The sequence below is a fragment of the Haliotis cracherodii genome, unplaced genomic scaffold (assembly GCF_022045235.1).
Source record: "Haliotis cracherodii isolate W230 unplaced genomic scaffold, xgHalCrac1.p SCAF_1, whole genome shotgun sequence".
In the NCBI taxonomy this organism is placed as follows: Eukaryota; Metazoa; Mollusca; class Gastropoda; order Lepetellida; family Haliotidae; genus Haliotis; species Haliotis cracherodii.
This window is the reverse complement of record NW_027266264.1, coordinates 55347775-55364767: the sequence shown is the minus strand read 5'-3', so window position 1 is coordinate 55364767 and position 16993 is coordinate 55347775. Positions and strand designations below refer to the sequence as shown.

General features: G+C 40.2%; 1 protein-coding gene across 1 annotated transcript in view; it reads left to right on the top strand.

Annotated features, from left to right (window-relative positions):
• LOC139479602 (hemicentin-1-like) overlaps positions 1 to 14854 on the top strand; it is an 80619-nt gene extending 65765 nt beyond the window's left edge. Inside the window, exons 15-23 of the mRNA XM_071262445.1 lie at positions 163 to 272; positions 680 to 887; positions 1605 to 1745; positions 3005 to 3133; positions 4543 to 4827; positions 6668 to 6838; positions 9326 to 9457; positions 10076 to 10369; positions 11130 to 14854. Coding sequence (XP_071118546.1) covers positions 163 to 272; positions 680 to 887; positions 1605 to 1745; positions 3005 to 3133; positions 4543 to 4827; positions 6668 to 6838; positions 9326 to 9457; positions 10076 to 10369; positions 11130 to 11608 — 1949 coding nt within the window. The 3' untranslated portion in view covers positions 11609 to 14854. The remainder of the gene's footprint in view (positions 1 to 162; positions 273 to 679; positions 888 to 1604; positions 1746 to 3004; positions 3134 to 4542; positions 4828 to 6667; positions 6839 to 9325; positions 9458 to 10075; positions 10370 to 11129) is intronic.
• The last annotated feature ends 2139 nt before the right edge of the window (positions 14855 to 16993 follow it).

Sequence of the window (16993 nt, the reverse complement as noted above, 5' to 3'; positions counted from 1 at the left end):
AGCTGAAAATATAAAGTTATGAAACAGATAAATGGTATATGCATGTACGGTATGTTAAAGTCATGAAATAAGTTTGCTGTTCTGTTTAAATTAGGTATGAAAAAGACAATGAGTAGATATGAGCATGGATGTATGCTACAGGTGTGCTTTAATTCCCTACAGAGCTCAGGCCAACGCTGCCGTACCTCAACGAGTCTGACTCTACTGTGGTGGTAGAGGAAGGCGAGTCGGCCATCTTGCCCTGTACCGCATACAATCTCGGCTCCAGGATGGTGAGATGGTTGTTTGTGATTGTTTGTGGTTGTTTCAGCTATTTCTTGTCAATACCTTAATTATGAGGACTTACACAATCACTTCATCTTGACAGATAATTCATACATCTGAGTGATAAATGAGGTAGCATTCTTATCCAAGAGGAAATCTGAAAAATTAAAAAATATAAAAATTTGTATTACATATAACCATTATTTCAATGAGACGAAAATCTAAATCCATTCATTGACTGTGATTTTGGTGCTTTTGATGTGCAATTTTTGGGGCGTTATTGTCCCATTTAAAGGTCAATACCAAACACATTCCATTCCATGTGCTAAATAATAATATCCATTCATTTTATAATTTTAATTCATTAAAATATATCTGTCTGTCAAATATATTTGAACAATCTTTGTTAAACCAGATAAGCTGGACGAACAGCGAGGGCATACTGACGGTTGGAACAAATGTTTTGGACGAAAATAACACCAAAATTAGTATAGAGCACTCTACCGACAATCAGTGGGACCTGATATTGGGGGAGGTGATGGAGTCGGATGCTGGGGTGTACACCTGCAACGTTGCCATAGATACACACAACATCAGTAGACAAGTTATACTGTCAGTAGTGGGTAAGTTGCCAGCATGAGTAAGTGTGTGAGTTCGGTCTTACGCCGCTTTTAGTCAAGTTCCAGCAATATCGAGGGGGGGGGATAAAAAGATAGGGGTTTCATATTAGAAATGACCATAATATATATATTTAGGTCTGTTGTTTCACACATTGTACACATGTGTATACCTCATGGCTACCTCATGGCTACCTCATGGCCTCCTTTGACTGCAGGGGCGTCCGGGTAGCCTAGCGGTTAAAGTGTTCCCTTGTCACGCCGAAGACCCGGGTTCAATTCCCGACATGGGTACAATGTGTGAAGCCCATTTCTGGTGTCCCCCACCGTGATATTGCTGGATTATTGCTAAAAGCGGCGTAAAACAATACTAACTCACTCCTTCGACTGCAGGATGGTGTCAGGGTAGAATGGTCCAAACAACGCTTCCTGATAATGGTGGACTTATCATGAAGTTCCCTCAGTGTTAAGTGCACAAGCGTTACATTTGAAGACAATACACCCACAAAACTGAAAAATATAATGTTCATCAATTGTATCTATATCTTTTTATCAGTTAAAGTCAAACTTCCATCCTTGACAACTAATTGTATCCAGTCCTTACTGATATTATATAGAGCAGTCAGGCTAACAGAAATATATGTAAGCAAAATTTTATTTTTCGATTGTTGTTTTTGGCTGTTTGATCGAAATATTAAAAAGTGTGATTATGTTTATTTACAGTACCAGCCTATATGGTCTCCACCTCAGACAACATCAATATTGAAGAGGGTCAGAATGCCGTCTTGGAGTGTGTGGCAGGGGGAACACCTGCCCCCCAGGTCATGTGGTCAATGGGAGAGAGCAACAACTGCAGTCTCATAGGTAGTCATTATCTGTAGGATTCACAATAATAAAATTAATAATGTGCAGATTTATAATGCACCAACTCCGCACCCTAAAGCATTCTCAAAGGGCTACACTTGTTACCCTGTCATAGATCAGAGCGCACTCGATTTTCATTCTCATCTCCCTGGGGAGTATACAACACTGAGTTTCAACATACTCATTTCTCATGAGCAAAAATATTGTTATTAGGCCTGAAACATCAGCCGTTAGTTCATTATGCAGAATTTTATTTGATGATATAAAGTAAAGCAGTCTGGGTTTTTGAAGTAGTTTGTTATAACCATGATCCACTGCGGATATCTTCCTCACTGCTGATCACTGAGGGTGGATAATTAAAGAAAACTTTATGAGGGAAATACAAAAACTCTGACTCACATTTCATAAAGAAGGATGATGTGTGTATGAATGTGATAATCTGTGTGTATTGAATTAGAGATATGAGATTCCCTGTGTTGGAATTGTGGATATGGGGTGAAAATCATCTTAGGCTTAAAGAAATAAAAGAACTGGTTCTCAGGCAATGACTTTTGAAAATATAGTGCAGGCGGGTGGTGTATTTTTGTTTTGTTTTTTTTGCTTGTTCAAACGATTATGTAACCCAATAAATAGTGATCCTGCTACAGCGTTTTTTAATCGACATGTTTTAATATGACATAAAAGAAGTCAAACAAATTAAAAGTTGATAGAAAACAGCTGTTCGATTGAGCGGAGGTTAGCTTGGGTTATGTCATGTGACTTTCATTGACTCAGAAAAAGTGTGCGGCCTTTTGCTTTGAAGCGGGGTATAAGGGATTTATTCTGCCTCTCAGAAATCCTCGTGCAGCCTGACTTGCTTGTGGCGGAATGTAAGAGATTTATTTACCCGCTGAGGAATTTTTTTCCCTCCAAGGCGGGATACAACCAGTATTTTATCAAGAGTGAGTGAGTGTGTTGGGTTTAACGCCGCTTTTAACAGTATTCGAGTTATATCACGGCTTGTCAGCTTAACATGGGTGGGAAGCCCGAAGCACTTCAGTGAAACATACGAGCACGGGTATGGTGCTGACAAACCTAGAAACATGATCGGAGCGAACCGGGATTCAAACCCACGATCAGAAGTTTCTGGCATGCCCAAGGGACGCAACACTGCACAGAGAATCGCGGCGCCGTAGACGACTGGGCCACCTTATTTTATCAAGATCACAATGTTTGTTAACAACATGGTTTGTCCTGACACAGCTGTTGTTTGTTTACAGGTGTGAATCACACGGGGCAGTACCTGAATCTGACCGGGGTGAGGCGGGACTGTGATGGTGACTTCTACTGTCAGGCACACAATGAATATGGGGAGACCTTGAAGATGAAGATGGCTGTTGTTGTTGAATGTAAGTTAGACGAACAGGCTCTTCATTTTATGTCCATGTGAGTAAGTGAGTGAGAGAAAGATGAGAGAGAGCGGAGGTGGGAGTGAGCGGAGGATGAGAGAGGGAAGGCAAGAGACTGTTGAGTGTTGGAATGTGGTGAGAAATGAGACACAGAGTGGACTTGAAATATTGTACCATGCAGAGAAATCAAACCTGGAAATCATAAAAGACTCCATCTTCCCACGCCTAGGGAGTTAACTGACAATAAAAGTCCAGTTTCCACCCTTGCCAAACTAAGCTGGAATTATGGAGTTATAATTTGCCCTGGACTAACGAATCTGTGTATAGTCCAATCAAAACTGTGTAATGAAATTGACATCTGATTCATAGACTGGCATGCAGATTTCCGTAGATTGTTGGATTTGCAAAGCATGTGTATCGCCAACTTGGTGTCAAAAGATATTTTCCAAATCTTTTCATGTTTTTCACATCTTTTCATGGTGTTCACATGATTAGATGCACTTCACAAAGTAAGATACCTTTTATTACAATATAGATCTTGATTATCGATCAGATTGTCTTGACTGGGCACCGCCATGGTGTTTGAAGCAAATGCAAGTTATATGAGAGGTGGAATCTGATTGGTCAATAGGAGGGACATAGAAGGAAGTTTTACAGTCAGTTAACTCCCTTGTTTCTGGAAGATGGAAGGCCTCATGATCCTCTAACATGTAATCCTTCTTCCAAATACCGTGCAACAACAGAACCAATCTCACTGACACCATGTAGACAATTCATAGTAAGAGATTTGCAATATTCAACCATATTAAGGTTTGGGACACCAAACTTGAGTTTCACACATTTAACCAATGTAGGGATCGAACCTGGATCTTCGGTGTGACAGACCAATGCTTTAACCACTAGGTACCTCAACACCCCAAAATCAAAACTTTCTGTAGCAACCATTTTCTACTCAAGGTGGTCACGAGAAATGGGGTTTAACATTGTGTTCAAGATTATTATCGAAGGGCATATATGTGTGTGTGTGTGTGTGTGAGCGCGAGTGTGTCTGTGCGTGCGTGTGTCTCTGCGCGCTTGCGTTTATCTGTGCTCGCGTGCATTTGTCTGTGTGCGCGTGCATTTGTCTGTGCGCGGGTGCATTTGTCTGTGTTTATCTGTGTTTGTCTGTGTCTGTGTCTGTGTCAGTGAGTCAGCTTGTACTTATCCAGATTTATGCCAGTTTGATCATGCTGAGATGCAATGTAACATTAATAACCCACTCCAACACAGAATATTACTTTTGGTATGACAAGGCTGGTGATCAACCACCAACCTTCCGCCCTCGAGGAAGAAGCTCTTTCCACTAGACCATGGAGGTGGACCTCTTCCTTAAGAACATAAAGCAAATGTAACCTTTGTTTTTCCCTCAGATTCCCCGGAAGTGTCTGTACAGGGTGAGATGATCACCCAGGAGATGGGCCGGAACACAAGGCTGGAGTGTCAGGTGGTCACCAAGCCCCTCGGTGATGTCATGTGGTACAGAGGCAACACAAAGGTTGAGTATAACGCCAAGTACAAGGCAGAGATGCGCAACGAGGAGAAGTTGTTCACCTTGACGTTAGACATCCATGACCTGAGAACTGAAGACTTTGGGGAGTACACCTGTCGGGCCGTCAATGCTAGAGGATCTAATGAAGAGACCGTCACACTCAACAGTGAGTCCATTGTAGGGCTGGGACGGGTCCAAATTTACTACCCGGGTACCCACCATCCTATTACCCAACCCTACCTGGGTACCCGCTGTAGATATTTAGAGATAGGTACAAACTGTCCAATTTGGAAAAGTTTGACTGTAGCCCTGGCAAAATGTATTTAGATACACATGTAAGACGATCCGCTCATGCATACACTGAAGTTTAATGCATGAAGTTTTATCTTTATTCAAACATATAAAAGTCAGAAGGAATGGGTGCATTGTCAGAAAGAAATAGGATATTAGTGACTTTGTAACCATAAAGTTTTAGATAATTTTTGTCATCAAACAATATATATCACATGACTAACCACAGGTCCGGGTAGTCCTGTGGGTACCTGGGTCCTACTCAGGACCCACTCGACCCAGGTATCCGAGTTACCCTTCCCAGCCCTGCTCCATTGCATAGCAACACCACAATATTTATAAAATCCTTGTCCTGTGCAAGAATCCAGAGTCAGACTAGCTACCCAGCACTCTGTGCTTGTCTTAAAGAGTGAGTGAGTGAGTGAGTTGAGGTTAACGCTGCTTTGAACGCTATTCAAGTTAGCATGTCTTGATGTGGGAGGAAAGCAGGTGATGCAGGTCTTAGATGTTTACCGCTTTCGTGAAACCCCAAGCATGGGTATGGTGCTGACAAACCTAGAAACATAATCGGGGTGAACCGGGATTCGAACCCACAATCATAGATTTCTGGCATGCCCAAGGGATGCAACTCTGCACAGTGTATTGCAGCACCTAAACTGACTGGGCTACCCGTACCCACTTGTCTTAAGGAGTAAAAATCTCTGGATTGGGTGGTCATGCTATGGTACCTAGCTGTTAGCCACTATTCCAAGACAGCATGAACTGTTTGCTTGCCTTGACATTTTTCAGGCCACTGTGAAAAAGCAGGAATACGCCTGCATAATTGAAAATACATTCATTCATTTTCATTACTCGAATCACAGATCTGCCTACTCAAATATTCATTAAGATAAAAAAAGATAAAAAATTAATTTGTCCCTTTTTTGTTTTATCTGACTTAAACAAACTTATTTTTGATGGCCTTGTAAATTCCTGTATAACCCTACAATAGATTGAAGGGTGGACGGAAAGGGACAGGGATACGAAGTGTTTTGGAGAGTATTTTGTCTGCATTATGTCGTGGATCAGACAAAATAATTAAATTGTTAACAGCTAACACATTCTCTTCACCTCATACAGGGTGTTAATAATATGTTTAAGTAATTGATATAGTGGGGGGGCACGGTTGGCCCAGTCTTCTAAGGCGCCGCGATTCGCTATGCAGAGAGTTGCGTCCCTTGGGCATGCCAGAAACCTATGATTATGGGTTCGAATCCCTGTTCGCCCCAATTATGTTTTTAGGTTTGTCAGCACCATAACCATGCTCGTGGGTTTCACTGAAGTGGTAAATGTCTGAGACCTGCATCACTTCGGGCTTTCCTCCCACTTTAAGCTGACACACCGCGATATAACTGTAATACTGTTACAAGAGGCATTAAACCCAACCTATTCACTCACTGATAAAGTGGGCTTATTGGCAAGTGTAAAGGTCGTAATCTATGCCAATTTTTCCTTTATTTTATCTAATAGCTTGTATGCAGATAATAGATAAGAATGTACATGAACCTTTTAGTTCCAGGGGTGGAGGGTGTGCCCATCCCACCTGTTTTCAGACACTGTACACAAAGTGTCAGTCCTTCTTTCAGGTCTATCATTCAAATGGTGACTTTTCACACCTGGATTTGTCTCTCCAATTCAAGTTGTATGACAATATATCCTACTGTTGCTGTTGTTAGGTCCTGCTGTGGTTCGGTCAGATTTGTCTTCTCCTGACACATCAGTGCTGGAAGGGAGGTCCTTGACCTTGACCTGTGATGTATTGGGCGTCCCAGCACCAACTGTCTCCTGGTACAAGATGACTGAAAACATGAATGTCCAGTCACTGGAAGTGCCAAGGGAAGTCCTGGGTGAGTTGTGTGTGTGTGGCAAGGAGTGCAAGCTGGGAGTGCTGAGAGAGTTGGGTGAATGCATGTCTTCATGCAGTCCAATATAGGCAAGGCATTTTTTTGTGGAAGGTGAACCCAAAATGATGCGGGTAATTGTTACCACATTTGTGAAAGCCAAAGTTTTTGGACAGAAAAAAGATGATAACTGGGTAGAATCTGGGATTTGAACTGGGATTTTGACCATCAGAGAAACCATTGGGCCACCTGTGGCCACAAGGGATGCTAAAGATGTAACTAATCTTTGGAACAACTCCACTCCAGTTTAGAACATTTTTGAATTTATTAATACAGTATCCTCGCGTACTGTGTTTTCAAAGCCCTAAGAAGTAAAAGTAGACACAAATTATTTGTGCTCTTTTATTCTTGTGTTGATGGAGCGGGATGTTTCACCTGTGTAAGATTGTCCACAGTTGCTGTCAATTTTATAAACTACACCTTCAGGCTCCTGAGGTTTGGTTGTGTTTCTGACATTGGCTCTTAGCAGGGTGTTGAGGGAGTTTGAGGTAGTGAAGTGGGTGTCAATATTGGCAAGCTGTTTGAGGAGGCGGCTGGTGATGTGGGAGGCTTTTCCTATGTATGTGAGGGCGATGCGGAAGGGCTTTGATTCAGGTTTAAGGGTCGCAGATCTGGGTGTGGGATGGAGTACAGAGGCAATGACTTTGTCGGCGAGATTGGGTGGATAATTTTTGAGGTGGGCGAAGACTTGGCCGAGTTGTTCGATCTCAGGTTTGGTGTCAGCAGAAGAGAGGTTGATGGCTCGTTTGATGAGGGGGGAGATGATGTCGGTCTTAGTTCTAAGTGGATATACTATTGGTTTGGACACTGGTTTGGATTCTGTTTGTTGGGCTTCTGGAGACAAGGACATCTAGGAAGGGTAGTTGGTTGTTCTTTTCTATTTCGATGTAAAACTGTACTCGAGGGATGTTGTTGGTTAAGATGTTGTAGTAGCAGGGTTGGATCTTGGTCTTGTTTTAGGATGACAAAGGTGCCGGCAACTTTCCTCTACCAGTAAATAGGTTGGATGGGCGATGTGGTGAGGGCTTGCTGTTCGAAGAAGTCATGAAGATTTCAGTTAGGATGGGAGAGAGTGGGAGTCCCATGGGTAGGCCGTGTATGTGTTGGTACTACCTTGGTAGTACTCATCCCCCCAGGTGAAGTAGGTAGAGGAGATACAGGCAGTGGTGACTGCGATGATAGATTCTGTGGATAAGCTAGTTTCAAGAGGAGTTTCAGTGATGCCACGGCGGAGAATTTGCAGAGTGTCATCTCTAGGTACGTTGGTGGAGAGGTCTACAACTGATGATTTGATCTGATTGGTGATGTTCTTGGGTTTGGATCAGAAGACCGTGGAGTCAGAGATGTAGGTGTCGGCTGATTTTCCAAAGGGGGCAAGGATTCTGGTTAGGTGTTGGGCCGTGTAGTAAAAGAACACACAAGTAGACAGGCTAAGGAGGGTTCTTGTGGAATTTGATGGTGGCTCTGGCATAGGGTGGTTGGGGTATGATTGACGGAGAGTTGGTGGTGAAGTACTTGGCTACTTTCAAAGTGGTCTTTTAGTTGTTTGAGGAGGGTTTTATGTTGGGAAAGGAGTTTAGCAGCTGGGTCCTTCTTGAGCTTGGAGTAGGTGGTGGGATCATGGAAGTGGACAGTGTCCATGATGACTGTGGCCTTGCCCTTGTTAGCAGGGGCAATCTTGATGGTCTTGTCATCTTGGAGTTCTTTGATGGCTTTTGTCTCAACTCTGGTGAAGTTACGTGTTTGCAATGTGTTTTTTGCAAGAATGTAACAGATCTGGTCAACCTTACCACCTGATACCCCCTGGTACAATGTCCCAAGTTTATGTTGTGATTAGGAGAGTTGCCGATATGGTCCAAAATGGCTGATTTACTGTCTGATTTGATGGTTGAGGTTTTGTGCTCATTGATTCTGGTGTTGATGGGGCGGGATCTTTTTTATCGTGAAATAAACAACATTTCGGTCTTCATTGGGTTTTTTGTGAATTTTCACGTAGCTATCTTATATTTAAGAATATATTGAATTTCCTGTTTTATCAGAGCAGTCCATGTTTGTTATAACCTTGTTCAGGCATGTTGCTCCTAAGAGTGAGATTCTCCTAAAAAAGTATGGACCCCATGAAGGTCCGGTGTAGAATTGGCCTTCAGCAACCCATGCTTTCCGTAAAAGGCGACTACGCTTGTCATAAGAGGCGACTACCGGGATGGGGTGGTCAGGCTTGCCGTCTTTGTTGATGCATGTCATTGTATCCCAATTGCGTGGATTGATGATGTCAATCACTGTATTGGCTGGTCCAGACTGGATTATTTACAGACCGCCGTCATATAGCTGGAACATTGCTGAGTGTGGCGTTAAACAACAAACAAACAAACAAAATCATAAAGTGTGGCATAGAGCTTCCTCCACTGATGTTCTGCTGTGTTTCTGTGTTAGTGTCGGAGGGCGAGGAGCTTGTGTTCCCTTCAGTGTCCAAGATGGACAAGGGAGTCTACAAGTGTGTGGCCACCAACGGCTTTGAGTCCATGGTCGGCCCGAACTCCAACCTCATCGCAGTGACCGTTGAATGTAAGTATACAACTCTGGGTAATGTTTAACAGTGTAGATCCCTCAAAAGGTCCTCTCATGTGTCTCCCAAAGTACTTGTATTTTTTTCATGCTCCTCCCTAAGAGTAGTAATCAATTCTTTTAAATCCCAAATAGTTCAATGTAGAAATAACTGTCATTTTTTGTCAAATTCCACCCATAACATGTTTATGATGTTGTTCACCTTTAGCCTGCTGAATTTTTTTCACACTTCTTAGCCCTGCCTGCTGGATTAATTTTAGGGTAAGGCGCTGTAAGGGGTGGGTGATTTCAAACAGTTGGTGCTTCATTATACAGGGTCCAATTGAAGAAATACTTTGCACATTTATTCCTGATAGAAAAATACACATTACTATGTAAAATTTTCTTGATGTTTTGTTTATGGATGTCCTTATGCTATTCACCTGTCGAACTGGTTCGACAGTAGCGTTGAGAGCTTTAAGCATCCCTGACTCTTCTGATATTATCCAGATACCACAAAAATTATCTGAAATATAATACCAAGGATGGAATTTCTTCCTGTTTTGGTCTGTACTGATAGATACACATAGAAAATATATAGAGATTTTCATTAAAAAAGTGTCACATTTTTGCAACTAGACCCTCCCAGGGTGACCCTTGTTGGTGATATGGATGAAGAGGATGAGGACGAGGATGAAGGCAAGGTGCTGAAGTGTCAGATAACTTCCTTCCCACAAGGCATTGCAATGTGGATGGAAAATGGTATCGAGATAAAGAACGATTACAATCACCACATTGACATCAACTACGTCGGCAACAGCACCATTGAACTGCGTCTCCACATCAAGAAGCTTGGTAACAAACCATTCTATTACTACACCTGCGTTGCCACTAACCCTCATGGAGATGATCGGGAAGATGTCAAGGTGGAAGGTAAGCGGAAATAAATATGTATATTCGTGAGATTAAGATCGTGAATGTCTAAAGTACACAATACAACAGGGGCGGTCGGGTAGCCTAGTGGTTAAAACGTTCGCTCGTCACGCCGAAGACCCGGGTTTGATTCCTGACATGGGTACAATGTGTGAAGCCCATTTCTGGTGTCCCCTGCCGTGATATTGCTGGAATATTGCTAAAAGCAGTGTAAAAACATGTCACTCACTCGCTCACACAATACAACATATGAAAATTTTGACTAAAAGTCAATTAAAAGGAGGATTGATGCAGTGTATAACCTGCTAATTAGAATCCTTATTAGGCCTAATGGCCCATTGCCTAATTAGGATCACACCATGGACTGGATTAAGGGTTTGTTTTCATATTTTGAGACTGTGGCTCTCATTTAGTGTTTGGTGTTAGTTGCAATAATATTTACATATACAAAAGATAAGTAACAACATTCTTATAAATAACAAATGTAACAACATCCTGATTAGTAGTAGTAGTAGTAGTAGTAGTAGTAGTAGTAGTAGTAGTAGTTGGCCTTTGTATCCAACCTTTATGGGATGACATATCAAAGAGTTACTTCCCTTTCAATATCAACATTCCTGACCAAAATATGTAAGGTGTAAGACAGAATTTACAAGTCAGGAAAAACAAAATTGTTCCCATTTTGAAATAACTGGATCTTAAACACAGATATAACTAAGAAATGACTAAGCGCTTACTCCAAAATATCTGATTTGTATTCCAGGTAGAGTTGATGACATGCCAGATTTGGACACAGTGACAGAAGCAGGTTTCACTGTAGATGAAACAACAATCGGCTTCGGCAGCAGTGCCGGTGGCGGTGGCGGTGGCGGACACAGGAAGAAGGCCAAGAAGGACAAGGAAGTCGGCCATTCCGACGGCGGCTCAAGGAAACAGAAGAACAAGAAACATAAAGACAAGAAGAGCAAGAAACACAGGAAGGAGAAGCCACGATTCAATGAGGACAGGGATGTAATGATGAATGAAGTGGATAACAATATGGATGTGAGCAATGTCGATGACAATGATAAAGTAGATATTGATACGAATGAGAATCGTGTAGAAACACCGTACATGACGGGCAGCTCTGATGAGAGCAGGTCAGGACCTGCCAAGAAAGATTCTCCAGGAGTCAGTTCCGTGGTTGTACCATCAACCCTTGTGTGTCTTGTTTTACTAATGATAGGGCAATTACTACGGTAAATGTTTTCACTTTAAAATATTTAGGCCACTGAAAAAAAATTAAAAGGTAATTGACAATTAATTATACCACTGTTTACAGTTATTGTTAACTTAAAGAGACAAATTTTTCAACATGTTATATTGTATTCTTTGGCATTTACCCAATTCTGATATTAATCACACAATTGGAAAATTAATTTTCTTTAATGTTAATATTTTCTATAATTTTTATAAAATGTGTCTGTTTGTAAGATGCATCTGACAAGGGTAGATCTGGAGAAAAATGGTCATGATAGATTTTCCCATGTCTTTCATTATTTTGTGAATACTGATATTATTTTTCTGTTAGAACATTGTTTTTTGTCCCCCGGTACAAAATGATCAACTAAATGATTTTCATTTATCCATGAACTGGATGTCTTCATTGATCAATCATATCCACTAGAGCTCAATGTTCAACTGGCCAATCCAGTTCTATGTCTACTTCCCACGTGGGTACAATGTGTGAAGCCCATTGAAATTCAGGTTCCCACCAAGATATTGCTGGAATATTGCTAAAAGCGACGTAACATCATACTCACTCACTATTCATATGTCTACTCCAAAAATTAAACAGTTAAAAATACATTGGCTACTTATATAAATTTAGAACTAGTTTTCAAGAATTTGTTCATTGTAAATCTGTAGACATCAGTTACTTATTAACAATCTCTCAAAATGACAAGGGCAATACAAAGCTACCAGCTGCTACAAAAAAGGCAAAAAATTAAAATTTTATTATTACTGCAGATTTTGTATTATTTATGGTGGTAAGGATGTTGGGAGCTCAAGGCTGATGTTGCTATGGAGACACCAAAGGCAACAAACACTTCTCACATCCAATCAAAATCTATGTAGCTCTTCCAGTCTGTTGTCTGTCATCTGATGTTCATCAGATGATGTTCATGATGGTCATCAGATGATGTTCATGATGTTCATCAGACGATGTTCATGATGTTCATCAGATGATGTTCATCAGACGATGTTCATGATGTTCATCAGACGATGTTCATGATTTTCATCAGACGATGTTCATGATGTTCATCATGTTCATCAGACGATGTTCATGATGTTCATCAGACGATGTTCATCAGACGATGTTCATGATGTTCCACCATGATCCGTTCACTCTGGATTTGCTTCACAAAGATTTCATCGTTTTGGTTTTGACTTCATAAAGTCCCCTCTTTGACTGTTTTGGACCTTGACATGATGGCATCTTTGGGAAGCATACCTTAGCATGCAGCAGATTAAATCATACTTATCATTGAAATACTTTATTAATAATATGCAATTATTTCCATCCACCACGCAATATATTATTGCATGTAAATGTGTAGATATGTTACAAAACTAGTCGACATGTTATTTGTGGTAATCATATAAATGGCAACATTACAGTGTATTCCATGATATGTTATGGTTTATGTCAAGTATCTAAAACAATTTTTGCTTGAACCATCCTGGTTTAGCTATTATGTAATAGTGCTGGACTGTATAAAGCTATTTTGGTGTTTATTACTTGATTTTCAGTGTTTTCTTCAAAACCAAAGGTGGTCAAATGTTGAAAGTCAAAATATTTTTTTTTATGATTTTGGAAAGATAGCCTGGATGGTTTATAGGGTAAGGAAGAAAAAATGAAATGAGGAAAATATTGCTTGTAGTGTTTGTTAACAGATAAAAGGACAACCTTTTTGGAGTTCATATATTGCTGAAATATGTTCACAAATTCAGTGGGTTGGATGACGAATACTGTTCCACATTTGTGGAAGTTTGGAATGGCTTATCTGTAAATCAAGTAATAGAAAAGTGTTGTATTTGGGTGCACAGCAGAAGTCTTTACGCGACAACCCTCACCTGGCTCTGTCAGCCAATACAACGGCTCTCAATTTTGTATCAGTTGTAGGGGAATATTGCTCCAGAAAACATCTACTTACCAAAGAAGCAGATAAAAGTTTCTTTCTAAAACGCCAGGGAAAAGATTGTATACACCTGAAAATTGAATGTTACCAAACAATTATAACGTTATTAAAACGTTACCAGGCTGAAAACAGTTACAGAAATCACTGCAAACGTAAGATCTGATGCCTGTGTCAAATACATCACCATTGTATAACCATTTTTTGTTTGTTTCATTTTAGCCACCATCAAACTTGGGTGTATTCTTTCTTTTGCCTGACAGTTTGGCTCTTTGAATCACAGTAGATCTAGTCAATTACATTTCTAAACATGTTAATCCTTTTAATCTCTGGCACGTTACTTGATTGTGCTTGTGTGTTTCATCAAAATGGTAAACATATAAGGAATTTGGACTTCCCTCACACAGTCTGTGGAACTTAAATTCTGTTCAAAGCAGCATTAAACCAAACTCACTCACAACGGAAACAGAATCAGGTGATCTAGTCAGAAGCAAGGCTTGGTTAAACTGTGTCATGTAGCTGTTGTTGTGATCATACTGTCGTTGTTGTGATCATGCTGTCGTTGTTGTCATCGTGCTGTTCTTGCCGACTCATGATATCATTGTATAAAGTTCACATCGTCTGCCATCAAAGACACGCGAGTGAATTGGCATACCATCTGCAGGTGCTTGCACAGACGGTGTAGAATGTGTGTCTATCTTGAGTAGCTGTCTGTATGTCAACATAACAAGTGTTACTTCAGCACTGGACCTGATGATGGGGTCTGTAGCCCTGAAATACTTTTCAAACAATGTAGAAGTTGTCCAATGCAGAAATGCCTGTCTTCATAGCAGATGTCTATGGTGTGTCACATTCACTGGCTGTCGTGATGTTTTGTACTTTTCTGCTGTATGCATATTACCTTTTTGCCATACTTCACATGTAGTGTTGAAGTGCCAGATCCTATAACATTTGTCACTGTATATTGTACAAGGGTGGATCCAGCCTTTTAAAATGGGAGGGATCCAAAATATCAAAATCCTCTCTCAGTCAGTTTTACTGCCTACAACAAACTAAATTTTGGTTTTCAAAATGGTGGGTCTGGACCCCCTGGACCCACTGGACCCCTCTGGATCTGCCTAGGTTGTACACCTGGATGTCTTGAGCAAGTCATATGTGTCATGGTACATATTGACATTGTAAGCAAAGTATGTGTGTCATGTTACATTCTGGTAGTGCGATTGTAAGCTTAGTCCTTGTGTCATGGTACATATTGACATTATATGAAGAAAACCATGTGTGTTATGATACGTATTCACATTGTAAGCAGATTATGTGTGTCTTGATACATATTGACATTGTAAGCAAAATCACTTGTGTCCTGATACATATTGACATTGTAAGCAAAGTATGTGTGTCTTGATACATATGACATTGTAAGCAAAGTATGTGTGTATTGATACATATGACATTGTAAGCAAAGTATGTGTGTCTTGATGCATATGACATTGTAAGCAAAATCACTTGTGTCTTGATACATATGACATTGTAAGCAAAATCACTTGTGTCTTGATACATATGACATTTTAAGCAAAATCACTTGTGTCTTGATACATATGACATTGTAAGCAAAGTATGTGTGTCTTGATACATATGACATTGTAAGCAAAGTATGTGTGTATTGATACATATGACATTGTAAGCAAAGTATGTGTGTCTTGATACATATGACATTGTAAGCAAAATTACTTGTGTCTTGATACATATGACATTGTAAGCAAAATCACTTGTGTCTTGATACATATGACATTGTAAGCAAAATCACTTGTGTCTTGATATATATTGACATTGTAAGCAAATGATATGTGTCTTGATACATATGACATTGTAAGCAAAATTACTTGTGTCTTGATATATATGACATTGTAAGCAAAATCACTTGTGTCTTGATACATATGACATTGAAAGCAAAGTATGTGTGTCTTGATACATATGACATTGTAAGCAAATTATGTGTTTATTGATACATATGACATTGTAAGCAAAGTATGTGTGTCTTGATACACATGACATTGTTAGCAAATTATGTGTTTATTGGTACATATGACATTGTAAGCAAAGTATGTGTGTCTTGATACATAATGACTTTGTAATCATAATACTGTACCATGGTACATGGTACAAAATGTACTTTGTGTCTAAGTACATATTAACGATATATGCATAATATCATGGTACTTGTTCACCCTGTGTACTTTGTTAGTGGGGAACCATTGTAAATGTTTGTACTTTGTATCAGTGGATAAGGTTTCTGAAAGTAACAAGACCACAGTTCACCCTCACTTTGATGGTGTACATTCTTGGTTAGAGATAACATTGCTGATACTGATACTTACTTAGTGCCATTAAGAACATAGAAACATCCAGGCTACATGTATGTTAACTTTGAAGCTTCCATGTTACCTTTGTTTGTTCTTTCAGCTTGTTAACATGAATGGTTCCTCCAGATTGTTAACAGGGATGTTCCTCCAGATTGTTAACAGGTTTAGTTCCTCCAGCTTGTTAATAGGGATGGATCCTCCAGTTTATTAGTATGGATGGTTCCTCCAGCTTGTTAACATGGATGCTTCCTCAAGATTGTTAACATGGATGTTCCTCCAGCTTCTTAACAGGGATGGTTACTCCAGCTTGTTAACAAGGATGGTTCCTCCAGCTTCTTAACATGGATGTTCCTCCAGCTTGTTAACAGGTTTGGTACCTCCAGCTTGTTAACATGGATGGTTCCACCAGTTTAACATAAATGGTTCATCCAGCTTGTTAACATGGAGTAACCTCCGAAACAACCGTCAAACTTATTCTCCCACTTGCTTCTGCTGCACAAATCACAATTCTAGTCATCCATAGTGCCACAGAATTGCATGAGATGCATAAATATAAAAGTGATGAATTTATTAACACATGTTGCAACTTTGAAATATACACATATTGTCATCATGATAAATGTTTGCGACATGAATATCACAATCAGGCTCCTGTTGTTAACAATGCAGACAATATACTCATTCAGTCGATGATAGTGCTCTTAATGTCTTACACTAACAGTTAATCTGTATCCCTTGGAGACCGTGTCACTGGGGCTGTAGGTGTGTACATGTCTCATGTTTCTGTTGTGTAGGTGTGAATGAGGATATTGTTTATTTAATGATTGCCTGAGGAGCCACAATGTCTGTTTAATGATACAAACCAACTGATTAAAACAAGTTTGAAAATCAAAAGGTTGCCTGTCTTTGTATGGTGCTTCAATTGGGAGTGAGTGAGTGGGTGAGTTGGGTTTAATGCTGCTTTTAACAGCATTCCAGTTATATCATGGTGTGTCAGCTTAATGTGGGAAGAAAGCCCGAAGTGATGCATGTCTTAGATGTTTACCACTTTGGTAAAACCCACGAGCACGGGTATGGTGCTGACAAAC